This window comes from Rhyacophila brunnea, unplaced genomic scaffold (genome assembly GCF_057557595.1).
Source record: "Rhyacophila brunnea isolate RB1 unplaced genomic scaffold, BYU_Rbru_1.0 scaffold_2, whole genome shotgun sequence".
NCBI classification, from domain to species: domain Eukaryota; kingdom Metazoa; phylum Arthropoda; class Insecta; order Trichoptera; family Rhyacophilidae; genus Rhyacophila; species Rhyacophila brunnea.
In genome coordinates, this window is record NW_028232859.1 from 12,586,863 (window position 1) to 12,614,567 (window position 27,705).

Consider the following 27,705-nt stretch of genomic DNA (forward strand, 5'->3'; position numbering starts at 1 on the left):
TAAATCAATCTGCTTGCTAATTATACGTAAATTTTCAAATCATTTCCTTTCTGATAATTTTAATTTTCCAAGCATATAAATTTACTTGAACTGATGGTAACTACCCTTAAATAAATATGTATACCAATTTTTTTTGTGTTATATTGCACGTCATTAAAATACATAATATATAAATTCTATACCTATATTTTCAGGAAATATAGAGAAGGCTCGTACCCTTCTGGCAAGCCTCCCAGACCTGAACCATCTTCTTCGAGGAGAGAAGACGACGGTCGACGATCGTACGATCGTTCATTTAGAGATGACAAGGACAGGAGGCGTAGGGACGACAGAGACCGGAGATACGATAGCTATGAAAGTGACGGCAGGAAACGTGGGGATCCTGATAGACCCGAAGAAAGAGACAGGAGATACGGTGCTCTGGATAGAGAAAGAAATTATGCTGGCAGTCAAAGAAAAGAGAGGACCGCCGGTAGAGATGAGAGAAAAAGAGGTAAGAAATAGAAGCACTTTGATATCTTTTCCTCCTGATAATAATTGAAAAAAAAAGTTCCAACTATTGCTCCATAGTCAACCAGCATTTGTGTAGAAGTGTTTTTATGGTTTGAGATCAACATCTCCTAAAGCTGTGGTATAGATCAGTGTTTTTCAAAAGGTGTGCGAAAATATGTAATTTATATTATAAAAAAAGTTAGGCCAAGTGGGAGTCGAACCTCACATCTTTTCGCTGTCCGAGTGAATGCTCTATGCCCTGAGCTACCGACCCGACTATGACTCATGCGAATATGTGTACGCTCTTAGTGTGAGGCCTGAGTGGATAGCGTTTGGCAGGGCGTGAGCGGCGTGCGCAACTCCAATGTATAACTGTATAAACTATAACCAAAAAAAACATCGTCAGGCGCTAATAATCCAGCGTTCACCAATCTGGCACGTCCAATAGTCCGGCATTTTGCAACTCAGCTCTTCTGCTGTATAACCGGCAGGTTTCACATTAAACTGCCGGATTACAAAGTGGAGAGCCGTTCGCTCGGCAGTTCGGTGCCCGACCTTGACAGATTATTTATTATTTCATATAGAAATCCAATAATCCGGCATAGGTGAAAAAATATGGTTACCTGATTACCGAGCGCCTACTGTACTAACACAATTTATAGACAGTGCTAAATTTGGCTTAACTGCATAGATTTGTCTATATTGTTCATACTCATATATGTTGTGTTCTTTATAGGTCAAGATCAACGGGATCCGAGGTATGGACCACCTCGACCAGATTCAAGAGATCCCGATCCGATTGAAGACGAACTGAATGACGCTGCTCTGCTGGCTGATAGAGAGCAGCGCAGGGTCAGACGTGAAAGGGAACGAGATGACGATCGAGACAGAAGAGGTGGCAATCGTCACAGGAGAGACAGGGACAGACAGTATGGGGATCAGCAGTACTACGAGAGTAAGTAGAGTGGATAATTATACTAAAAAGTTTAACTTAGGAAGAAAGTGCTTTAAATATGTGGAAAAATATGTTCCAAATTATGTCTATTCATTAAAGATTAAAAAAAACTATTGACAGTGTTGCTATATTCTAAACTTATTTATTTCTTTCAGGGTATGGCTATCCAATGGGACAGTATTCCCAGCAGATGTATCAACAGCACCCGACCTACCAATACTACGAGAAGTTACGCTTGACCAACCCGCAGGCGTATCTGGAGTTCTACAACAAATATATGGCCGGACAAAGCGGGGCCGTGGCTGGGATGTCGGAGACTGACGCCAGCCGTGGAATGGCCGCCTATGGAGAAGGTTGGTTATTTAATTTATTATCATTATCCGTACTCAATAAACTCTCTGAATTCCTACAGGCCATGTAAGGTTAGGGGTATTCGTGCATTATACTGACACATTTAGATATCTGATATTTATGTGGTCATAACTATAAAGAATCGAACAAACCCTTTTTCTTTTTCTTCGTCGGGGCATCATGACTGACGATTGTGACCCCGTATGATTAGCTCCCTCTTAGTATTTAGTAGCATACTGGGCCTGTGTCAGTTGTACTCCTAACATTCTCGATTTGATCCGACCATCTGAAGGCGCTCTTCATTATCCTCTCTGACCTTCAACTCGACTGAATACTATTCCAGTATTTCCAGATTGTCATTCCTCTTGTGGGTATGTATATGACTAAAAAATTTAAGAGTTCAGCGAAGCCACACCGAGAGGAGTTTGTCTCAAATCTGGAGTATGCTGATTATAAAATCATTAGTTCGTTTTGCAATTCATGAAACTCTCAGCATTCACCTCCAGTACCACATTTGAAATGCATCTAGCCTCTGTCTTTTACTTGCCTTTATGGTTTAAGTCTCAGTCATATATGCAATTTGGGAAGATTTGACTTTGAGATCTCACTAGACACATTTGGCTGTGACATTTGAAATAAAAAAAATATGAGGGTGTGTAGTCACCAAGCTGACCAATAGATAATTTTTGGTTTATTTATAATTAATTACACTAGTAACACTACTCCTGGGTCTGGCAAGTACACATATATATTGTTTTTCAATTTGTGTTGAGCAAGTGGCTGACATCCATTTCTCTTCAAAATAAAATCTGTTAATACAAACCTCCACTCTGTGGGGTCCATATGATCCTATTAGGATCGGACATGGTCGAAGAAGTAACACTACATATTATGTTATGTACGAGGGTGGGTCAATAATTCCTTAGAAAAAAGCATTAAAACAGTTTTTATTTTTGTATTTTTTTTTTATTTCTCAACATAATCTCCTTGGAGCTCAATACACTTGGTTAGACGTTTCTCAATTTTTTTTAAACCGTCAGAAAAATAAGTTTTCGGAAGGTCCTCAAAATAAGCATTTGTCCGATCGATGACTTCTTCATTTGAAAAAAAACGTTGTCCACTTAGCCATTTTTTTAAGTTTGGGAAAAGGAAAAAGTTACTGGGGGCTAAATCTGGCGAATACGGTGGGTGGTCGACCAATTCGAACTTCAATTCTTCAATTTTAGCCATTGATCGTAAACATGTGTGAACACGGGCATTGTCCTGATGAAAGAGGATTTTTTTCCTGTTTAAATGAGGCCGTTTTTCTTCAATTTCGTTTTTTAGCTGGTCCAATAAAGATGCATAATAATCCCCTGTTATTGTTTTTCCTTTTTCCAAATAGTTAACGAAAATAATTTCACGTGCATCCCAAAATACAGTAGCCATAACTTTACCAGCTGATTTTACGGTTTTCGCCTTCTTTGGACATGGTTTGTCTTCGCAATCCACTGCTTTGACTGTTCTTTCGTCTCGGGAGTATAGTGGTGTATCCATGTTTCATATACAGTCACAAAGCGACGAAAAAATTCATCCGGATTGCGTTGCATGAGCGACAACAGGGCTTTAGAGGCCACCACCCTATTGCGTTTATTGTCGACTGTGAGCAAACGCGGCACCCATCTTGCAGAAATATTTTTCATGCCCAATTTGTCATGTAAAATAGAAATGACGCTACCTTTTGAGATCCCTGTAACCTCAATTATCTCACTCAACTTTAATCTTCGGTCACTTAACACCATATCGTGGATTTTATTGATCATTTCTGGTGTAGTCACCTCTACAGGACGTCCTGAGCGTGGTTCATCCTTTGTTGATGTACGACCACGTTTAAATTCATTTAACCAGTTATAAATAGTTGCAAGTGAAGGAGCAGATATGCCGTGAACTAAATCCAACTCATTTTTTATTTCCTTTGCTGTTAACCCTTTTATATTAAAATGTTTAATAACAGCTCTAAACTCAATTTTCTCCATTTTCCATTTTTCCATTTTCAACAAGCAAATTTTTTTTTAAATGTACGAGAAACACACAACAACCCGACCAATCTGATTGAAACTTCGCAGCATACTGAATCGGTAGTGCCGCTGCATGAAAACAAACCACTTACAGTACTAGTCGCGCCACCTGTCGGCTTTTCTAAGGACTTATTGACCCACCCTCGTACCATACTCTGTAACAAGCCTAAAATGTCATACTTATTTCCCGAAAACAATGCAAGAAATAACTGTGAATGTTTCAATAAATATATGAGATCGTATGCAGGATGAAAAATACATTTGAATCTATCAGAACATACCTACTCTTGTTGTAGGCTATGCATCCATGCCTGGGTACGATGCTGGTGCAGCTACTAGGCTAGCAGACGAGCGAGGCAGTGTTCATTCGGGGAGGTCTTCAGCCAACGGCGACCAGATGAAAGACAGGTATGACATTTGTTTCAAATGATTACACATTTTGAAGTTATGTCTGTCATCACCCCTGTGAATAATCTGTGCATGAAATCGATACATTCAGAATCGTATACCCGCTTTGTATTAAATCCATCCATCTTTTTTTTTAGTTTTATTATTTACATTGCTAAGATAATAAAAGAAACTTCTAGTAGAACTGCCTTCGCTTCAAAACTTTCGAAATGTAGAATATTTTCATTTCAGTTTTTCAAGACTTTGCTATTTTAGTTATAAGTATAGTATTTATATAAAATAAAATACACAATAGATTTTCTGTCATTTATTATATCGTCAAAGTTAACTTTTTTGAAATAAAGTTTTTTTTATATAGGTATTTATCAAACCCAAATTAATAATGTAGATAACAAAAAACGATATCCTCGAAACATGTTTTTGTACTCTGTTTATTTGTTTTTGTCGCACATTTTTGTTTCGCACTGTTTTCGCTTTGAAAATGCACTGTTTTCAAAATGGCACCCGATTTTATGTTGACGTTTATTCCATAGCCGCATGGCAACCATAAATCACTATTTTCTTCTGGTGAGAGAAGCAACCATCGCAATTTTATATTTGTTATATAATGTGTACCATATTTAATGATTTGAATTAGCTCCAATGCACTTACGCCATTGCTGCACTAATTGGAGTCATTTGTACATATATAATATATATATCCACATAGTCACCAATTTGAAAGTAATATGTCGAAAATAATGAAATTTGTAATTTATAAATGAATTATTAGCCAGTATCCGCAATGCATCATTTATGGTAAATGTACGTTATGTTTTGATATTATTTTATAGTCAAATTTTTATAGCATGTCATTTGCCGAGAGGTACGTTTATCTCTGGTTAATTTTAAGACCATCTATAAATAATTGCTTTTAAATAATGTAGGACCTATTTGTTTGTCCATAAAATATTATATTAAACAATCCGTGGAGGGAAAGCGACAACGATATTCATGTTTACGAAGTGAGTAGCTAGGCTGTGGGGACTATTAGTGCATAATTTATTTTTGTTTTCTATGCCTGCATCATTTGTTATATTTGGGCATGGAAACCTTTTTCATTATTTTATTGTTAGCATATACACTCCATATTTTCACGTCACATGATATATATTTACTATACGATTATTGTCATAAAAATATATACATAAATATATTATTTTTTATGTAAACGGTATGTCATATAATTTTTGGATGTTAATTATTATAAAATCATCAGACCATCATAATATATCTCTTTTCAAATCAATCACCATCGTAATATTAGTTGTATTCTAATTATTGATGTTTGTATGATTGAATGTTAATAAAACTATCCATACACTTGCAGATATCTTCTCTTCCGTATTGGTACAAAAAAGTCTAACCTTTCATTGGTTGAAAAAAATTATAATTTTGTGAGTTTCTATCGAGAATTTAATTGACTCTAATTATTAAACTGTTTTATTAGATTCCATAACTTCATACTCTTGATGTAAATATTTAAAACATGTATCCTTTTAATTATTCCTACCATACTTTTTCAAGATTCTTCATGCCACAAAACCAAAATAACAATAAACATTCCGGTCTATCAGCTGGTATTAAGATCTGTAATTTAATTCATATTCTTGTTTAAAACCAACTACATTCAAGATTGACAAAAATAACATTGAATATAATATTATGGTCCACGATTTACTCCAAAAAAAGCATATTATCTTATAATAATTATAGTGAAACCTCATTAATTTCTAATTTAACAGGCTAAAATTTCAAATTACGAATTACAAAATTTACCTAACCAACTTAATTCATATTGAAATAATATGAGAAAGTTGTCATAATAGTAAAGTTATGAAAATAATAAAAAACAAGAATATTGGAAAATCTGCAACAATAACGGTTGATTCTAGCAGATTTATGTTTTGTCTTTTCATTTTTGAATTTTTCAAATTGCAGTATATTTAGAATCTCATAATATTTAAATTGATGTGGTTTTACTGTATATTTCCATACGTTATATGTCCGAAAACATGTTTGGCATTTCACCCGGAATTCGTTTATGGCATTGATCATTGTGACGTGTAGAATTGTCTGTACCTCTGGTTCATATCCCACGACAGGATGTTGATGGACTCGAACGGTGGTTATTACTATCAGTTCCGGCGCATCGACCCTAACACTACAGGGTACGGAAGATCCTTGGAGAGGCGCGGAGGAGGCTCCACCAGGACTGATTTATCCGGCAGTAGGTGGGTCAAACAGGGCTACACCACATTAAACACAACAGACTTAAACAACAATATGTAACATGTACTTCTATGTATATATCTCCTATAATTAATTGACACTCTACACATATATACATCTTTAAAAAAATTGGCGATGTTCTTTGGGTTTCTACTGTGTGCTTTCTGGTACACTCACTTGATGTTGCTAATTCGTTACAGGATTAACACGTCTTTATCTACGCAATTGGTACGTCATATAATGCTAATATTTGATAAACATCAGTACAATCTTTTTGCAAAATTTTTAAATACAGTCGAGCTCAGTTATTACGATCACGGATATAGCGAGATCTCGGATCTAACGAGGAAAAATTCATTGACATTTTTGTTTATGATTTTCTCCATACATTTATTCACTTTTATAACAAGCTACTTATCGGTTATACCGAGCTAAAATATGGTCAAAAATTTTCTTAAAAATCTTATGTGTCGATCGTTTAAAAACATTTCGACCCTAAGCAATAAAATCCGACCAGACAGGATGCCGCCGGAATCGGATTACGTTTCTGACACTAGTTAAGTGTCTAAGTACCTACCTAATTGGTGTTTTCGCCGACAATATTGAGAAAGTATACACGTATGGTTGAAATTGCATGTAAAAAATCCAAGGTTTGTGAAGTCACTAGGTACCTACCAGCGTTCATTACAACAAACAACTTCTTTTGTTGTTTATGAATGCCATGCTTCTTTCGGGGAAAAATTCTAATTGTGTATTTTTGTTTGAATTGCGACTTTTTGTGTTATGTGACCACTCATTTAAAAATACCTATTCTCTGATATTACGACTAACGCTTTTAACGAGCAAATTCAGTCGGTCCCATCTTCTTCGTAATAACCAAGTTTGACTGTATATTACTTTTGAAACAACCAATATATTTCAATCAAATTTTCAGAATATATTTTTAAAGGTTTTTGGGACATTCATAAGATATGACACGTTAATGCGTATTTACAACCTTGACTCAGTTGCCACTTCCGTGTCGCCCACCACCATTGACGTATAAAAAAATATGTCGGTATGTTCAAATAAAAAAATTCAGTAAAACTTGATAAAACGAAATGTGCAATTCGTAATGCTTAGCTTACTGGCGGATGGGTAGTTAAAGTGTTGGTCACAATAATAATTATCGTTAATAGTTAAATAATATGTTCCATACCAGAAGATACATAGAACATTCCCAAGAATGATACAAATTAAAAACACAGCTTTATTTTTTTCCGCTAAAATATACTACTTGTATAATTTGATACAGAAAAGCCCTGACTATTTCGATCAACGGGGATGTAGGTAATCTAGATGAGTAAATAAGCAGAGAACATTTTAAGCTTATTCAAAAAATTTCTCTTTCATAATTGCCATCATCAATCAACGTAAAATTTATGCAGATTTATGGTCTCTATATAATCTCTTTGCTGCCATTATAAAAAATCATAAAATAAATTTCCTCTCTCTAACCATGTAGATGGACATTATTAAAGAGTAAACCATTTGGTGGATAAACTAATTGTTGATTAATTTTGTTAAAAACATGACAACACAAATCCATATTTTCTTATAATCTGTTAACCGTTTATTCTCTACATAAAAATAACATTAGAATATTATAAACATAGTTCTCATTGTGGGGATCTTAATTTATGATCAATGTTGTAATATAAAAAAAAACATACCATGAAATACATTCTATGTCATATTAAAATACGAATAAGCTCATTACCACCTCATACATACACACACCATTGCGGCTACTACATTACATTGTACATTACATTGCCATCTTCAACACACTATATCCCTATTATAAATTATGTTAAATTTTCAATATATTGTATGTACCCATCTGTATTATAAATCATCATCCAGCTTGTTACATTTCTTTATTTATTATTGGTTTTTTTCACCACTCTCTTTAATGCTTTTATCATTTGCACTAGCTGTGTGCTTCTCATATTTTATTTTTGCTTTTTTTATCATTATTTTATTGTTTTTTATATCAGGTATGTAATGTTTTATTTTGTATTCTTTATTTCTATATACAACACATTGTATACAATCAGCTTACTTATTTTTGTAGGTAATTCGTAGGACATTATCTTACATAATATACACATGATATACATTTAATATACTTATTGATAATAGTATTTTTATTTAAATTATTTAATATGGCAGATAATTTTGTATGAATGCTTGAAAAGAAGGTTACATTATAATATTACAATTATGTACTTTTTAATAATTTTGCTGGTATTTTTACAAAAACCAGCAGAGCGTAGCACTGTCAGAAATTTATTATTATTTCATTATTCTGTATAGAGATGATAATGTATAGCATATCCAATATAATATTTTTTTTACTTATTTTAACATAATAGGTATGTAATACTAATTTATAATGTGTAGCAGTATGTTTTTTTTCGAATGATTGATTTCTAAAGTATACATTGATATCTATTCCTTCTGATACTGTCAATGTTTTAATGTGCGTTTTAAATGTTTTCAGAGATTTCAACACTGACCCTTCAATTAATTTCGTTCCTGAAGATTCAACTGTCAAATCGGAGAGATTGACACCTGACAAGTTTGCCAGGGCCCACATCAAGGTAATTTAAATGACTGAATAATATTGTTTGCGTAAAATAGTCAGTAATTTTATTAATTAAGTGGAGCAAGGTTGAAGACCATTCGCCAAGGTTCTATGCGTGTATTTTTATTATTATTATAAGTATTAATGAGGCAGTTTGGAATACTACTTCATTTTTACGTTTGTTTTGTAAAAAATAAACACTTAGAACCTTGTAATATTTAGGCTTGCTAATTTTCATGGTATTGAAGCAAACATTTTCGAAATTCTACATTTTTTGTTTAACAAAGGCCTTGTTTCAAAAGAATTCAAATATCTAGTCTAAAAACTAATTTAAAACATGTTAGGTTATGGCTAAACAATTTTGGTATGGCTTTATTTTATTTTTCTTCAAACCTATAAATGTAATATTGAAACTGGTTGTGATTAAATGGAATAACTTCGCTATTCAGAATCTCTCTCAGTCAATTAATTATTTTGAATACATACTTTTTTTTATACAGGAACACATTATTTATATATTAAATACATTGCATGTTTTCAGGGTATTCTTTCGTCGACTAATTTGATAGCAGTGAATCCTTCATATCCAATCGATGGACAACCAGCCATTGTGGAAATTTTGGACCTGAATAAGATCCTTGTCAGTGATCCAATCCGATGTGAACTGACTTCATACCCTGGACCATTAGTCAAAGGTAATAAAAATGTCAAATCGCATGAATAACTGCATAAGTCTGTAAAGTTTTAATGTGAAAAATTAATTAGGTATAATAAATGTTTAACCAAACGTTATCATTTTTTCTTGTTTACATATTCTTTTTATTTTTCAGGCACTACGCACAAGAAAACCGTTATCGAATACTGCGAGGGTAAGATCCGTACCGCCATTGATAGGTTCGCATCTCCACTGAACGATGATCGTAGTTCGTTCTTACATCAACAGATGGGAGGAGGAATCAGCGGGTCTCAGAGTCAATTGATTCCTACCTCCGTTGACTTGGGAAGCAAGATTCTTGTGTGGGAGCTGCTTATTCTATTGCTCAGGCAGAATGGGGTTTGTATTTTGTATAAAATTCTATTTTTCTTATATATATCACCCGCGTTAGAGGAGTGTCAGCCTCTTTAGTCACAGATTACAAGTTCGATTACTGTCAAATGAAATTTACATGTGCTTGATCCAAAGCAAGGACCCAATGTGCTGATCAAATGGCTATTGACAACTATTCTTCATAAAAAACAATGCTAAGATAACCGTTACTTTGTGGAGGCCAAATGCTCCGCTTAGCGAAAATATTAATCGAATGCTAATAAATATAATTTTAAAATAAAGCACCAAACTGCCAAAAAATTATTACAATAATTGTAGCCGTTTTTTATGTGCCATCGTCAATACCCTGTATAAGGTCCAATATCCAATTCCTTTAAAAAAAAAATAACTGTCGAGATTTAATTAGTCTTGTTTTTTATATGAAAGGCGTTCTGTGTCGCCTGTCAGAACTTTTATTTTAAATGAAGATAAATGACAACGATACGTTGAGTTCAGTGATCATAGTTATTTTATTAAAGATTCCATTTTCGCAAGTATTAATGTCTCTTGATGCGTTTCAGATGGTTGTTGGAACTGACATAGCTGAACTTCTCGTTAAAAACAAGCGTCAGTATCCGTGGCGCTGTGAGAGCGGTGGTACCTCTTTGGCCGCAGGTCCTGGTCGAGTTAACAGCAGAAGAGAATCGGCTTCGTCCGCCACCAGCCGGTCAGCTGATCACCTGCCACTCGAGGAAAATCATGCCGGGGACAGCTTAGGTACGCACCCAATGGGAATGAATACCTTTATGTGTATTGTCTTTACTTTACTGTTGTGTTCTCGCCATCGTAGACAATGGAATCGATAATCGTGTCACCCCACATAATACAACATATGAATGAACAGATGTATGCCTCAAGCGTAAACGCGCTCTATAATGCTGGCCATAGAAAATGAGCGTGTATACATGCTGTGCTTTGCACTCATTATACTAGTCCTGGTCGATTGTTTTAAATAATTTAATATATTATATTATTAATACTATCAACCGAGAGTACTTGATGGGATTGGAATTTAAATTCAAATCGATTTAAGTTTTGTACTATTCCATTTGAGTTGTCTTTTGTGACCCGAGTTTCGCCTTTCGGCATCTTCAGGCACTATGCACACTCTCCAATGGTAAGTGCACACTGACAACGAATACAGTTAATTCTCGCTTATATAATGAATCAGTACAATAAAAGTAGGTAAAAACCTTATTACAAGCATTGTTTAATAGTAAAATGAATCGCGGCCGCGCGGTTTCATCGTTGGCCTATTGCGCCGTGGGTCCCAGGTTCGAATCCTGTGTCTGGCAAGTACACGTCATATTGTTTTTCAAATAAGTGTATGAGTATGGACCTAATAGGTTGAGCAAGTGGCTGACATCCATTTATAACAGAGGATTATCAAAAATCAAAAAAGACATCCATTTCTCGTATAAACAAATACAAACCTCCACTCTGTGGAAGCCCATATGATCCTATTAGGATCAGACATGGTCGAAAGAAAGAAAGAAGAATCGAATATGTAGTCATATTCAAGATTCAGTCATCTCGAATATGTAGTCATTCTCATCGAGATTTCGATAGGTGTAAATTATGTAGTGTGATCTTTGATTCTTTATGTAATGGATAGTCAATTTGGTGTCATATGTGTGGCCATAGTTCATTCATTTAAAGATATTTTAACATATTTTCAATTATTTTTTCAGTTCAACAAGATCAAGACCAGCACGACTCGTCAAACGATGTGTCAATTATCGATCAATCCAATTCGACATCTGGCAATGTGAGACGGGAGAGTAATAAACCTTCCCGTGACAGTGCTGCATCGGGACGGGGTGGCAGAAAACTTCTGGAGGGAGACAGCCGAGAGAAATATGTCACCGATAAATTCAGGGAATATTTGCTGTTCGGAGGTGGCAAAGAAGCATTAGGTAAACATAATATTATTCATCGAAGGATGATATCTTATCATAACCTTATATTTTAAATGGTTTAATTCATCCTATTCATAAATTTTAGAATAATTATTGATATGTACACTCACAGTAAATTAGTGGTATGTAGTGTTCGCCTCTAACGACATTTTTGTTTTGACATTGCAAATTTGTTAACGTTGTGTTAATGTTGTGTGTGCAAAAATGCATTACATTGCAAAATTTATGTATGTGTTTGACCCAAGCAAGGACAAATATTTTATTCGGCATAAAAAACTGTGTAAATATTACCAGCAATTTTAAATTAAAAAGCTACACTTCACTTATTTCTTCTTCTCGGTCATTCCATCATGGCTGAGGATCGTGACCAAGTTGAAATGCAGCTATCATAAATTTAGTTGACATATAAATTGTAACAATAAGACAAGGCCGACTATCTTCAGGCCGTGGCACTGAATCGGCAAATTACGATGGTAGTGCTAATTATAAACTATGTTCGAATGCAATGCGGTAACCTGTTCGCAATAAATAAAGATTTACGATTGTTTATTTAGTTCAAATTATTACCATGTATTTCAATATGCAACAATCATCATTTTTCTACAAACAGTTTGCCATATTGTATTTTAACTATGACCAATATCTAGCACTACCATCAAAGTGTACAGTTGCGTGTCATGGTCTAATTATAGTGGGTCTTGCAACAAGATCAATAAATGTTCACTCCAGATAGAAGGCGACTGTTGGAAATGCAATGATAAGGATTCTCAATAATGAGGGAAAGGATATTATGACAAATTATAGAAAAAAAAATATTATCATCCTATCATGTCATCCTTGAACATACACATTACTAGATATTTTCTAAAACTGCATATTATATTATCTCTAAATAAATAATAACAATATTGTAAATAAGTGTAAAATGGCTTTCTAATAATATGTTATTTATATTAATAGAATGGGCCATGTCTCATGGTCTCTGGGGCCACGCCCTCTTCTTGGCTTCAAAGCTGGACCGGCGCACGTACGCCAACGTTATGGCCAGATTCGCCAACGGTCTCATGGCTAATGATCCACTGCAGACACTTTATCAGCTCATGTCTGGACGACAACCCGCCGCTGTTACGGTGAGATTACATTTAATGTTATTGCAAATACAGCATATTATTATTATCATTCTCTGATCAAGAAAAAATAAAATCATTGCTAGGTGTACATTAGATGTGGCTTGGAACCAGACGAAACCAATTTTATAGAATTCCAATACTACTTGAACTTGCTGGATGCTTTGATTGCAAACTGAATCAGTTATCTGACATTTGTTAGTATGTATGTATATGGCTAAAAAAAAGTTATATGAATGTTTAGATTGTTTTTGTTAGTGGGTAACATTGTTTCTATGAAAAATTTGGATTATGAATATTACGAGCCTTGTACATTATTTCTGTAATGACATTTAAAATTATTTACTAAGAGTATGAAGCATGGTGAAGTTGAAAAACTCAAAACAAATATGAATATCGCTCATTTGACATTCCGATTTTATTATTCACGCAATATGACTGTGATTTTTTATGTTCATTGTGATTACTTACTCGAGTGTAGTTAGAAATGGTTTTAAAGAAATTCTGTAGGATTTTTCAACTAAATATTAATGAAGAAGTGAGTCACTTAGTCGCCAAACCCGCTCCAGAATTTTTTTTTAGTTTCGAGAGTCACGAAAAACTGTTTTGTGCATTTACGATTATGTTGATGTCAGTAGTGGTGACGTTTGTATAGCGATTTAAACGTATGTTAAAAATCATGGTTTGAATCGCGACGTCTGATTGGTCGGTTATGTAGAGCGAGTTTAGTAACCTGTTATTTATCCAAGTCAATATTCATTTTGATTTTTTGACGAAATAGGGCGGAATTTAAAATCGATGTAGCACATATATACATTCAAAACTATTTCTATTAAAAAATCGCCCGGAGCGGGATTCGCAATGAAGCAACTCAAGTGTAGTATTATTGGCTGCTTATCTGCTCATCGTGACGGTTTGTCTTTTTATGCACCCTGGAAATTGGTAAATAAATATCTGCAGTGGTAAAGACCGACAAGTTTAACGTGAGGATCCATGCCAGCGCGGCAGCTATGCAACGTAGCTTCACGTAAAACTTGTCGGTCTCTATGAAGTTCTCTGCAGATGAACTTGCAATGCGAAGTCACTTGTTGTAGCTTAATTAATCAGTCGACCAGTGGTCCTTTTTTTGCTTCGATTTCATTCATTTTGGCTTAAAACAATTTTTGCAGTGTGTCTCCGATGAAAAGTGGGGCGACTGGAGGCCACACCTTGCTATGATTCTCTCAAATGCATCGCAAAGGCCAGAATTTGACAGGAAATCAATCACCACACTTGGTAAGGCATTACAAATTTAAAACTATTTATAAAAGTATCTTCAACATTAATACATTAACATGGTTACATTAATACATTGACTAAGAATTGAAAAAAAAATAGAACTAATATTTAGTAGGCAAATACATTTATGTAGTATTCTCTATCAAAATTATGTTAGTTTCATTGGAAAAAAATGTGCCCGCCATTCCATTTTTCGCTGCAAATGTGCTCCTGATAAAAATAAGGTTGGGAACCCTGTTTTATCCATGACCATAAATTTAAAACAACATAAAATGCACTACACTTCAATACTTCTCCAATTCTTTCTCCTCTTTTGAACCACATTACAAGGAGTGAAGCAAAGAACTGATCCTTATAAAATGTTGTCAGTTTAAGTAAAATGCCGTGGATTAATTAAATTTTTTGGACAATTTTACATAACATGTAATTTTGGCTATACTGATAAATTACTATAAATGAGATCTGTAGTGTTAAAGTTTAAGTGACGATATACTTTGAAGTTATCTTAAGATTTTACTGGTCATAATATGCTCCATTTGTAAATGAATATGGAGGGAGAATCATTTCAACTTTGTTACAACTATTTCTACCCTCAGGTGACACTCTTCAATCTCGCGGCGACCTCTACGCTGCCCAATTCTGTTACCTGATGGCCAGGGTTGAGTTCGGTAAGCGACCAGTCAACGGTCAGGCTCCTCCGAGGTTGGTCCTCCTCGGCTCTACTCCAGGCAAACTTGGCTTGGCTGCGTTTGCCACTAATGAAGCTATAATCACAACTGAGATATACGAGTATGCGTGCAGCTTAGCCGATGACACATTTGTCCTCGTCGACTTCCAGGTAAATAACATTGAACCAAACTGAACTCGTCGATCGTACTGTATGACAGTGGCGAGATACAGTATTATACAAGAATTTAATGTTTACCATTGTCTTTCCCATCCGTATATATCGAAATCACAACGAAACTAGCAACATCCATAACAAAAATATTGCAATGCTATCAAATCAAATGTATGAAATTATTCATCCAGGAATCCTAATTCTGAAGTACATGAAAACTAATGAACGCTGCACTACAGAGAAATAAGAAAGATTCTGAAATTTCTGTAGTAAGGATTCCCAAACTTAATCAATTCACATCACCCAAAATTAGAAAAAAGAACAATAAGCCACCCTCATTTCCTTTTCTAAGATGATTTTCGAACGATACTTGCTTTTTATCACAGCATATGTATGGGGAAGGAGCAGAGTAAGTGATAACTGAGCTTGTGATGAATTTTACAAATTAACCAATGTGCATTTAAACAGTTCAGTGAACATATTTGAATATTCTGCAATTCCCCTGCAAGCCAGTTTTGCCGGTCCAGGGTGCTGAGATACACTTTAGGAATCACTGTTTTATACAATAAAAATACCTTAAGCAAGCTGAGCATTGACTGTTTACCGTACGAATTTGTCACCCATAACTGTGTATTTGCACTGATATAATATATTTTGTACTGTTGCATAATAAAATTCTTAATCTTTTTATCACTTTAATGGTGTTTATGAAATGTCCATTCTTGGTGGTAAAACATTGTGTTAATACACAATACTTTATTTTCATCAATTACGATTTACCATGTAAGCGTGAAGTTCGATAGTTGTGACAGACAATATGACGTAGTTAGAGCGACGCCGAGCGAGAGAAAACGATGCAATAGGCTTCATGTAAGAACAGTCGGAAATAATAACGGTAACAATCATTAAATTTACTCTATGTATTTCGTGAGCAGTAGAAAAAATCGTAATTTGTGCAATTTTAAGGATTGTTCCACTATAGTACATATAATTTATTAATTCTTTTTACACATCGTTTACTTTCATCCAGTATACACTCTTCGCTACTGTTGTGTGGTCTCTGTTAAAGAAATAAACCAATGAATGTTATTAATCTTCTGTCTTTGCTTCAAACAATCTACGAAATAAATTTATGGAAGTATTAGTAACAAAATGTCACCCCTATTGATAGCATAACAAATATTTTATTTTTGTTTTTCAGTTGTACAAGTATCTCTTGGCAACGCGACTTCTGGACTATGGCCTGTACGAGCGCGCTTTACTGTACATGGAGAGGCTGGCTCACGTTATTTCGTTGGCCCCCAATCGATATGAACCTGCATTAGTGGAAAGGATATTACAAATGGCCGACAGGTAAATTATTCATGGAAATAGCAATGTTTATTATTCCCCGGCTAATAGTTGTGATATATACTTCTTTCATTTTATAACAGAAGATTTAAAAAATATTAATCGAACAGATAATTTTGTCTGACCAGACACCATTCTCATTACCTACTGAATGCCATGCTTTAACACTAGTGTGTTACGTGGCGCTTCAATCTCAAGCACACTTATATGTGATAACTTTAGATGGTGTAGAATTCTGGCCCCCGAAATCGGAAAAAATATTCAAGGCTCCCCTCCTCAATCTGACTTCAAGGACTATCGCCAAAAGTTCCCTACAGAAAAGCAAGTCGTCATGAATTTGGGAATCATACTGATAGCTTACAAAAACCATTAACTGTGCGTAACTTGTAATATCAGTAGGTTCATCGAGTTGTAATCTGCTGTTTAATACAAGATATTAATTGATTCTTAATATTGTCTCCCATGCCATCAATTTATCTTTTCATAGTATCATTTGAACAAGGAATCGACAAAGGATTGCATATAACTATAATTTTGCAAATTTTTATTGCTGCTGGTAATATAAGAACTTCTCCTATCGTGTGAGATTTTTTGTTTTCAAATACTGAAATATTTCGTGGCTCCCTGGCAGGAGCTCCAGGGCCTCCTAGGGGGTCACGCTCCCCAGTTTGAGAAGTATTGCTCTAATTGTAGATAATCACTTCATTCATCATAATCTTCTCTTTGTCATGATAGGTTGAAATATTACGATCCTGAAGAGCACGTTGGAGAGATACTCGATGATACTGACCAATCAGGCTATCCGTTAGATGGAACGATCAGTCATATGGATGGTAGCCGTGGTCAGGCAGAGGCCACCGAGAAACCGTGGATTACCGGTCTTAGGAGGATAGTCAATGACTTCAATGTAAGTGATAAATTCATTTTTTAATATGTTTACACACATTCTAAAGGTTTATTTAAATAATGCTTTGAATATAATAAATTTAAAACGAGACATGTTCTTTTATCACTAAGGTGTCATCCTTATATGATGTCACGTCCTAAGAGGTCTGATATGTATTTTTTTTAAACCATGTCTGATCCTAAGATCATAATATAGGCATCCACAGAGTGGAGGTTGTATTAACAGATTTTTGTTTCTACGTGAAAAATACCTAAGTAGAAAATCTCACAGTCAAAAATATAAATTCATTTTTTTACTTAAATCAACCATTTTTACTTGATGTTTTTAACGATTGAGATGGGGAGTTAAAAATGTACCTGAATTTATCTAAATTTTATGAATATAAATAGAAAAATATCTATGGGAATAAAAGATTTAGTGGCAAAAGTGGTTGGGCGAAGAATAGTAAAAAAATATGCCAAAAATTGTGACATCATTCATGGATGACCCCGAAGAAATTATTTATTGTTCTATACATTATTTATAACACGTTTCTTCTTAGACTTATGAGATGAGATATTCGTCCCACAAAAAATGTTGATACATAGGTATTTCTTTTATGTTTATTTGTACTGTTTGAACAGGTTCAAGTCTGGCCAAAACATTCGTATTTATGAAAATAATATCAGCACCTATTTTATACAGTGTTGGGAATACAATGCTTATAACTTTTCATATTAAGCAGTGACACGATTGAATTCTTTTCATGCATAAATAGGTACATTTTTGTAATGATATGAAAACTGCTCCGAGCTCATTTGTCACTTGTATCACAATTCTCGTTGATATTACTATGTAGATGATACATTTTTAATGTTTCTTTTTTATTTGGAAAAATCAATTTATCACGTCATGTCATGAAAAATCTAACCTAACCTGTACATGTCCTTGATAATAATGTAAAATACATCATAATTATATTATATGTATGTATTATTATCATCTAACTGAATTATCTGTTTTAGAAGAATATTCTCTGTTTTTACCAGATTGAAAATCATTTTGTAACATTACAACCTTTAAGATTTTCTTGCTGAACGTTTTTTTACTCCACCTACATCGAAAGTCCTGTAATGTTTTACCCTTTAACACAATATTTTATTTAATGTAATATATTAACAGCATGTCACCACGATTTCATCATTCCAGACGGGCATCATCACACATGCATCAACCCCGCTGCTGACGCAAACTCCTTCCGATTACGATCAATCAAACCAAACACGCTCCCAACAAAACTATTACAATCCAAACGAAACCACGTCTTGGAACATTACAAGCAATCAGCAGTACCAAAGCTACGATCAATTGCAGATGCAGCAGTATGATAATTCTCTGCAGCTCGAACCGAACTCTGAACAGTTCAACCAAGATCAGAGCTTTGTCGATCAAAGAACTCCCGTTGAATCTGCGGAAGTGACAAATCCACCGCAGATGTACGACCCTACGGCCGTCAATCAACAAAACGGGCAGTTTTTCAATCCTGCAACTGCTAATTATGGAGAACAAGACCCTGGAAGTCTAACAAGTGATACAGGGCCTTCTCAAGAGGCGGCCGATGGAGGGTATTGGAGTCAAGATAGACAAAGTCAATCATATGGCTATAATGAGGTATGGCTTGAGTAGTTGTTACTACATATTAGATTTTGGCTTTGATGGTTTTTCTTTGTAGTTTCCACAGTATCCATAGAGAGGATTGGGACTTATTTTATTGGTTTTCTATTTTTGTTACGGGGTATAAAGATAACACAATTTTATTTTGTAGCATGTATTATATATTACAGAGATAACTAATAGTGCTTTACTGTGAAGTATTTTTAGGTGAATACCTGAATACGACAAGGATTTTCACAGCTTGTAATGTTGTATTGATATTTCAGACAACATGGAATGTTTTGAATCTTTTTTGTGTTAAAAAGTGTCATAAACATAATATTATTATTTTAAAAAAAAACCACCATTGAATACATAATAAAATGTATTTTTTGTTTGAATTAACCTGACATTAAATTTCTATTCGATTTTCAGATATATTGAAGTTAAGAAAGGCTCTGTACCTCTAAACTTCTTTAATTGTATATCTTATAAATAGTTATTCCTTTTATTATAAACCAATATTCTGACAGTCTAATCTTTTCATTATTATATAAAAATGTGATTGCTTGTGAAAGGTCCTTTTGATTTTATAAACTTTCTTTGAATAAAACTTCCATCTTAATAATATTAATATGTATGTAGTACGGTTGTACTTTCTTAACTTTTTAACTGTTTTGTATTCTGAATAATATATAGATGAATGTTGCATGATCTGTATCGTAAGTACATAGGTATATATAATTAATGAATATACTTTTATTATTGACTAGATTGTCTAACTGTAAATATTAATAATGTCAGGGAAGACAACGGTAAGGAAAATTGGTTCGAGTACCTATGGAGAAATAACATGTGCCGACCTTTTCTATGTCTCAGATATTACTATGCAGCATTTTTAACGACACACGTTGAATGTTGAGCGAAGCTCTTACTAAAATCACTGTGATATCAATAATTTGTGGCTTAGTATTTCATAATTATTCAAATAGATATCGCTGTGTGTTTATTTTTTTATATTATTCAAATCAATCGACAGTGGTTAGTAATTTGAGTTTAAAGTTGGACGAGATAACTCACAAAATTTCTATGTGCAGCCTGTCGATCACAGTCGCATGGAGCGAGAAAACTCGCTGAAGGCATAGAACCTGTTAAAGAATATGTTGTTTTCAATATTTACCATAATGTGCATTAAAGTTTGTCACACAAACGAAATACGCATTCAATATTTGAAGACATTCAGAAAGTTTGTGTTTAATCACCTGACCACCATTAAGTCAATAAATTAAAACTGCCTTCAAAGTCTTGGTCTATGTGCGATTGGCTTTCGCATTTTTATGTTATTAATGTGTTCTGTGAATAATGTATTTAAAAATTGCATATCAAGTTGATTTCTATGACAATTAATTTTCTTTAATATTAAGCCAAGTTGAAAGGCCAAAGTAATTGAATAAACACATGTTTCTTATACATACTTACTTCTTTTCTTCAGATTATGATATGTCAGAAAATATCATTATCCGAGTAAACCAGTCTTGATTTATAAGAAAGAATAAGTTCAAGATATACTAAAAGAAAGCTTTAACTGTTATTGACATTAACATTTTTGACACCTAAAAAGTAATTGGTTCAAAATTATGTATATTGATTGCTTGTAAAATTATCATTTTGTGTATGACTTATGTGGACACACTTTAAAGTAATGATTTTATTTATGCGATTATCGTAACCGAATTGAATGCGTACATTCAAATGGCAGTGATTTTACTTACGATATTGCATACGATCACCACACTTGATTCTGCATTTTGAACATTTTACTTTTGCATTTCGGCTGAAATATTACAATATAAAGACAACCATTGCAACGGTCGCATTCAACAGAATTGAAATGCTCGTTTCTCTTTTATTATTATATATTTATTTTAATTCAAACAGTCTCATTGAACTACATAATAACAAAACAGAAACAGCTTCGTATAACTTCTGAAAAAACTGTTCCAAAACATTAATTTTTATTAGTATACAATATTCAAAATTTTAGAATACTTTATTTAGGTGATATACATATAATAAAATATTATACGTTTTGGTTGACTTGCCAAGATTTTACAAACATAGAAATGGCTGTTTCCAGAGCCGATCGATCGCATAAGTTAAATCACTACTTAGATATTTTCAAAATATATCGATTGTTTTCTACCCAGCATGCCTCTTATTATTAAGGTGATAAATACATCTTTTTTTGTAGGAGATTTACCTATATATTTTATTCCTCGTAATCTGAAAAATGTGTGCACAAAAAACATTTTATTAACTGCATACCATTGGTTATTTTCTAGGTGATAAAACATATATTTAATTACTGTAATATAACATTTGTTCACAAGTTAAAAACAACATTACCTAGATAATAATACATATGTATGTTCTATCACACATTATTTTATAATCTACATACTAATAATGGCTTACTACATAATAAACAATAGAATACTGATAAAGGAATAGTTTTAACGATTCAGTACAGAAATATAATAATTTCATATAAATACAGGTTATATGTAAAAGACAAAATTATAGTTATCTGCATTCAGTTTGCAAATACCTACCATTTGACTGCGGGCTTTGAACCATATAAATAAAACTTTATTTGATAACATGTATATACCCCTAATTGTAAAATTATTCCTCTAGGAAACTTTTTAATTCAATTAAATTCAAGAACTTTTTACAGTGGACATCCAGATATTTTGCATACTCGTGCAACATAAAATTAAAGAGAACATTGGTCCACACCCTTGCTAGAAATAAACATACATATTAATTTGTAAAAACAATATACGTATTAATATCGTTCAAACACGGTAAACGAACCTGCATTCAATTGATTTAGAGACGAACAATCTAACATGTGCAGTCTAGACATATGCGTATGCATAATAAATACGCTTGAAATCTTTTTTTGTGATACATAATATTTACTTCCTTACATAATAATATTTCTAATTTGATCCAGATTCATAATATAATAATATTTAATAAACACTTAATTAAAATATTTTTCTATATTTCATAATTGCTTGTTTTATTTATTCGTTTGTCGGTCAATGTCCAAACTGCCGAAAATTTAGGGCATGTGAATTTTTTTCAATTACTAGTAGGATCCTGTTACGGCAACAGAGTCCTATTTCAAGTACACACAACATTGTATTACGTCACATGGTTATAAGGAGTGTCTTGTTTGGGAACTATTTAGCAGTTGGCACTTATCTATGTATTGCAAAATAGCATGAACTTGACACAATTGCATTCTGTGTGCAGTTTCACGTTGATCACTAACCTTGACACACATTTACGTAGCTAAGTGGAACAACTTCCTGTAAAGTTGCTGATAGAAATTTTATTCAAAATGGGAATTGATTTGATTGATTATATGAAATGGCTTCCAGTGGTATTTATATTAATTTATTATTTCATTTCTGGTGTGTTTATTAACAAACTAATTCTAGTTATAATGCGCACGCCATGCTTTCTTTATTCTTGTATTAACTATAAGTTTAGTATGCAGCTACATTCATATAACACAGGGGTTGCAAACCAGGGTAAATTAAGTGAAAGTGAAAGTTTTGGTACATAGTAGGCAATGGAAACTCATAAAATTGTAATCCATAAAATGTATGTGTCTATCAAACCTACATATTAATCGTAAGCCATTGAGCATATTTGGAAGCATTTTGCAATAAGCTATTTGTGTAAACAAGGATTTTTTACCTTTACGAACTTGAACACATCATACAGAAATCGCTTTAATCCTTAAGACAGTATTCAAATTATTCTGACATGTTAAAAAACCGTGTTATCAAAAATAAAACATAACCACTATTCCAAAACATGAAGATGTTTTCAATGAAATGCTTCAAATGTTCAATCTCTTTGTAATTTTCTATGTATGATATTCTTAATACAACATAATATTATGTTGCTTTATAAGTATTTTTAGTACATAATTCTTGACCTGAGAGAAATTTGTTATTCATTTGAAAGGCTTCTTTTTGTTTAGTTTAAAGTTTAGTAAATGTTTTTTGGGTAATACCACAAACGTTACCCACCCCTGATATAACACATCAGAGCATCTATTCTATACACAAGGCTGCTATCAGTGGCTATCGAGGGTAGTTTATCATATTTATGTATTGAGGTATTATAATTGTTACAATAAGTTAACCATCTAAACTGTGAAAATTCTCTATCTCGCTCTAAAAGTTAACTTATTATAATAATTAACCGCCTCAATACATAAATATAATAAACTATCTCCGATAGCCGCCAATAGTGGCCTTGTGTATAGAATAGATGCTCTGTATTCGATGACAATGTTTATCTTATCTACTTACTTTGTACATATTGCATGCAAGTAAATAGAATGAAATATAAAAAAAATTCTGCAAATTTTATCAAACAAACATCTAAACTTTTTTTTAATATTATGTAATTTATACTTATTTGCATTATAAAAATGAAAGATCAATGATACTATGAAATGGTCTATCAGAAGAAAAGAATAATCCATTCTTATTTAATACATAATATATTGACATTTTTTACTTAATCAATATTATCGCGGGGTTTTAAAATCAGTGGTGGCAATTTAGGGTACACGGAAGCCGAGATCCTGAACGAGGCCTCGTATGATCGAAATTAAACCAATTAACTTTTCGTAAAAAAATATAAATTCTAAATATTCATATTTAATTTTGCATACAATTTATAAAGTAAGGTTTATTGCATTTAATTAACTTGTTAAATTTGTCCTGTGTGATAAGCCGCCACTAAGTATTAAAATTACAATAATAGATCTGTAATGCAAAGATGTTTTACACTCCTCCATTTATGAAAAATATACATTTGAAACTTTTTGATTCTGAAGTGAGTGTCTCTGGTGCTTCACCGTCATTGATAACAATTCGTTCTATGTAAAATTATACAATTTTTTCAAATTGTAAATATCATGCTAGTGAATTGGTGTTTCCCTTACGCTGTTTATTGTTTTATTCCCATTCTTTCTTGCATTCTCGTGGAACGGCAGCCGAAACCAGAAAAGGAGGAAGAAAAGCCCAATACCGCCGTAAGTACAAGTAGCTGCAAAGTCGCTAAATCACAAAAACACCCAACTGCAAATAATGCTTCTTCTGCATTCTCTCGAGAGTACCGCGTTAAACGAATAACCCCCATTAACCTTGATGCAAATTGTTATCTGAACCCTAAACGAAGTGTTAAGAGCTCGCCTAGTGATGCTATATCGAGCAATTCCTCATTTGGGGATCCCGTCTCCCCCGCTAATGCCGAGAGTGTCTCTTCAGGAATTTCAAACATGCATAATGCACCAACGCCTGTTTCTCCGAGACAATACCGACTACAAAATTTTTTGACTGCCGATAGCGTTTCAATCACTTCATCCAGAGATATGCACGATAAACCTAACACTATATTGAGGAAGAGGATTTCGGCCACGGTGCATCCGACAAAAGGTATAGTCAGCGAAGCCTTTATGGAAGAAAGAAATAATCAATCGCAAGAACGTATAAGGCGGTCGTTTACTAGAATGCGAAGTGTCGATCGACACTTTGATTCGATTGAAGATCATAATTTATCATCTAACGATTCGTCATTGAACAGTTCACTTCCTCCGTCCCCGGGAATATTGAAAAATGCCCGTCATAATCATATCAGTGACTTGGATATACATATAGCCAACTCGCAAAATTTCTCATTCGATAACAAGCAGAACGACATTAAAGACGATGAACCGAACGAACGGTTTAATCACTATGCAAGAAGACGCGGTAGAAAAGATCTTATAAGTAATACAGTCGATATGTGGGCTAAACAAACAAGCTTAGATGAAAGCACAAGTCAAATTGATGGAAAAACAAACTCGGATATTAAATCTTTTAAACCTTTAGTTTTCGGAGGCACGTTCCCCATTGATACACCTGCTTCTCCCCCGCAAGGCTATAATGAAAATATAGACTTCTGCTTGAAAGAAGAAACTATTTCCGCTGATGACGAATCGGTCTGTTCTTCAGTCGATAATGGACAGAGAAAACTACTGCAAAAAACTATCGAGCAGAGCTTGGATAATTTTGAGAGAGCTCTGGCTAAAAGACAACAAGACTTGGAGATTCATAAGAAAAAGAAGAAGATCGTTAAAACGTTTGATATTGATGAGCCGATGACTTTGGATGACATCTGCAGAGAAAGTTTAAAGTCTGTTATCGATGGAACACTCGTCAATAAACCGGCAAGGACATTTGATATTGACGAACCAATTTAATATTATGATATAAATCAATTCGTGTTTCTTCATTATTCCCGTAATAAAAATATATCTAGATGAAATTAATATGTTGATATTATTATGTTTTGTATATTATTACAAGTATGTGAAAAATACTCCGTAAATGGACAATTCCTTTTACTTTTGTTATGTGATATAAAATCAATGATTATTATTTTAAAGATATTATGTTATAATGATTTGACTCATTGTCAGTTTTAGAATACAAAAACTTCTCAACAAATCTTATCACTCCTTAAGCGTCAATTACATTGAGCTTCTTTACAAGCTGTTTGTTGGCGATTCAGCTACTGCGATTTGATGATTACACTCAAAACTTTCCATTCGCTGAGAAGCCACAAGCCAGCGACTATTTTGACAGAACGTAGTTCGTTTTTTTACCGGGAGGTTGCTACTGCGCAGACGCAGTAGGCCCACACGCCGGCGTGTAGCGTGTAAAGTTGACCGGCTTTCAACTTTTCTCGGTAGAGTGTTTACAACCTGTTAGCGTGTTCGATGATTACACTGGGCGACAGGCAGATTATAAATTCGCCAACAAACAGCTCGTAAAGAAGCTCAATGTAATTGACGCTTTAATTTCATTAGCATTACGTTTGACATATCAATTCTCTATTTAGTGAAATAGTGAAGTATTGGTTTTTGCCAAATTTATAAATCGAAAAAAACTGTGATACCTAAATTATTAAAATTCAAACAAATCTAAGTCCATAACAAAACTATTAACAAATGGGTTTATCTTGCATTATCCATAATTAATGCTGTGATTAATAAAAATAAATATTATATTTAATTTGACTTATTTCAATTAATGCTTTAGTGAAAAAATATACTTTTCACAGGTTTTTCAAATTCAAGTTTCATAGAGTTTAACCAAATATGTATTTTTTAATGAAAAATCATTTTTCGAATTACAACTAGGTACCTACCTACCTAATACAATATTTAAAATTGATATAGTGTTTTGCCACTGTATAGAATAGTGTAGCTTAATAATTGCATTTTCGTTTTAATATTTGATATATATTTATTAATACTCTTATACATTTAAATCCTCTCTAGAATCATTCCAATTGGTTATAAATATCATTGCGTCCTTCGGCCCGAAAAGATTGATACATACTACATTCAAAATATTTTTAAATGATCTAAATGTGTAGGATTCTACTACTTATGCATTTGTTTTTGTGTCAATAATTGTTGTATTTTGAATGATATATATTTTTAATATAAAATCGGCACAGAAAGTAGACTAATTAATATTTTCATACTGTTTTACGAAAATTTTGTTGTCTATTTAAATAATCATCATAATTAGAATCAATGGATATGACAGTAATACACAAATGCCCATTTTTTTTAAAATCATCTAAAAACTATGAGTGTTAAATAGATAAAATAGCACATATCACTTAAATTAAATAATTATGACTAGCCATAAAATAGCTTTCAGTTTGTTATAGTGCAATACTTTTTGGTTTGGCTATGTTGTGAAATTTTACATTCCCTATTACTTTATATTGTAAAATAATAATCTAATAATAGTCTATAGATGAAGGCCCTCTTTGTTGCAATGATAAATTCTCTATCTATTCTCCAATTAAATTAAAATTCTAAACCTAGTGCAATATTATTTGTATAAGCCTGAATTCTTGGCTAAATTTTATTTTAAATAAAGGATATTCGTAATCATCATTCTCGTTTATGACCTTTGTATTTGATTATGTTACAGTTGAGTATGTTTATAAATGGTATGGTATCCAAATTCATTCTCATATGAAGAAGTAGATTACAGGAACTAAGTTTTTAGAAGACTTTTATCTACTCTTAACTTATTGAATATCTAGTAGTAGATGCCGCACTTGTAGAGATGACAATAAAATCATGAATATACCCTCACAACGATGCAGTGGGCCTTTAATAATATAATCTATAGATAATTGTATATTATGTGATATTTTAGCACAAAATATGCTTGACATAGGCGCAAGCAACTTTATTTGTTTAAAGAAAACCATTTGGCATTGTACTTGTGCTTTGACA

The 27,705-nt window shown here is 33.3% G+C and overlaps 1 protein-coding gene across 2 annotated transcripts in view; it reads left to right on the forward strand.

The window, feature by feature from the left end:
• The window catches only part of Sec16 (endoplasmic reticulum export factor secretory 16), a 50,822-nt gene that overhangs the window by 10,129 nt on the left and 12,988 nt on the right, over positions 1-27,705 (forward strand). Inside the window, exons 4-19 of one of the 2 annotated variants that reach the window (XM_085947147.1) lie at positions 195-493; positions 1,229-1,447; positions 1,603-1,800; positions 4,152-4,263; positions 6,408-6,536; positions 9,080-9,179; positions 9,705-9,858; positions 9,994-10,217; positions 10,772-10,967; positions 11,942-12,166; positions 13,130-13,299; positions 14,466-14,571; positions 15,171-15,412; positions 16,617-16,768; positions 17,501-17,672; positions 18,861-19,322. In XM_085947147.1, the coding sequence (XP_085803273.1) occupies positions 195-493; positions 1,229-1,447; positions 1,603-1,800; positions 4,152-4,263; positions 6,408-6,536; positions 9,080-9,179; positions 9,705-9,858; positions 9,994-10,217; positions 10,772-10,967; positions 11,942-12,166; positions 13,130-13,299; positions 14,466-14,571; positions 15,171-15,412; positions 16,617-16,768; positions 17,501-17,672; positions 18,861-19,322 (3,160 nt within the window). The remainder of the gene's footprint in view (positions 1-194; positions 494-1,228; positions 1,448-1,602; positions 1,801-4,151; positions 4,264-6,407; positions 6,537-9,079; positions 9,180-9,704; positions 9,859-9,993; positions 10,218-10,771; positions 10,968-11,941; positions 12,167-13,129; positions 13,300-14,465; positions 14,572-15,170; positions 15,413-16,616; positions 16,769-17,500; positions 17,673-18,860; positions 19,323-27,705) is intronic. The other variant, XM_085947148.1, reaches the window with a different exon arrangement.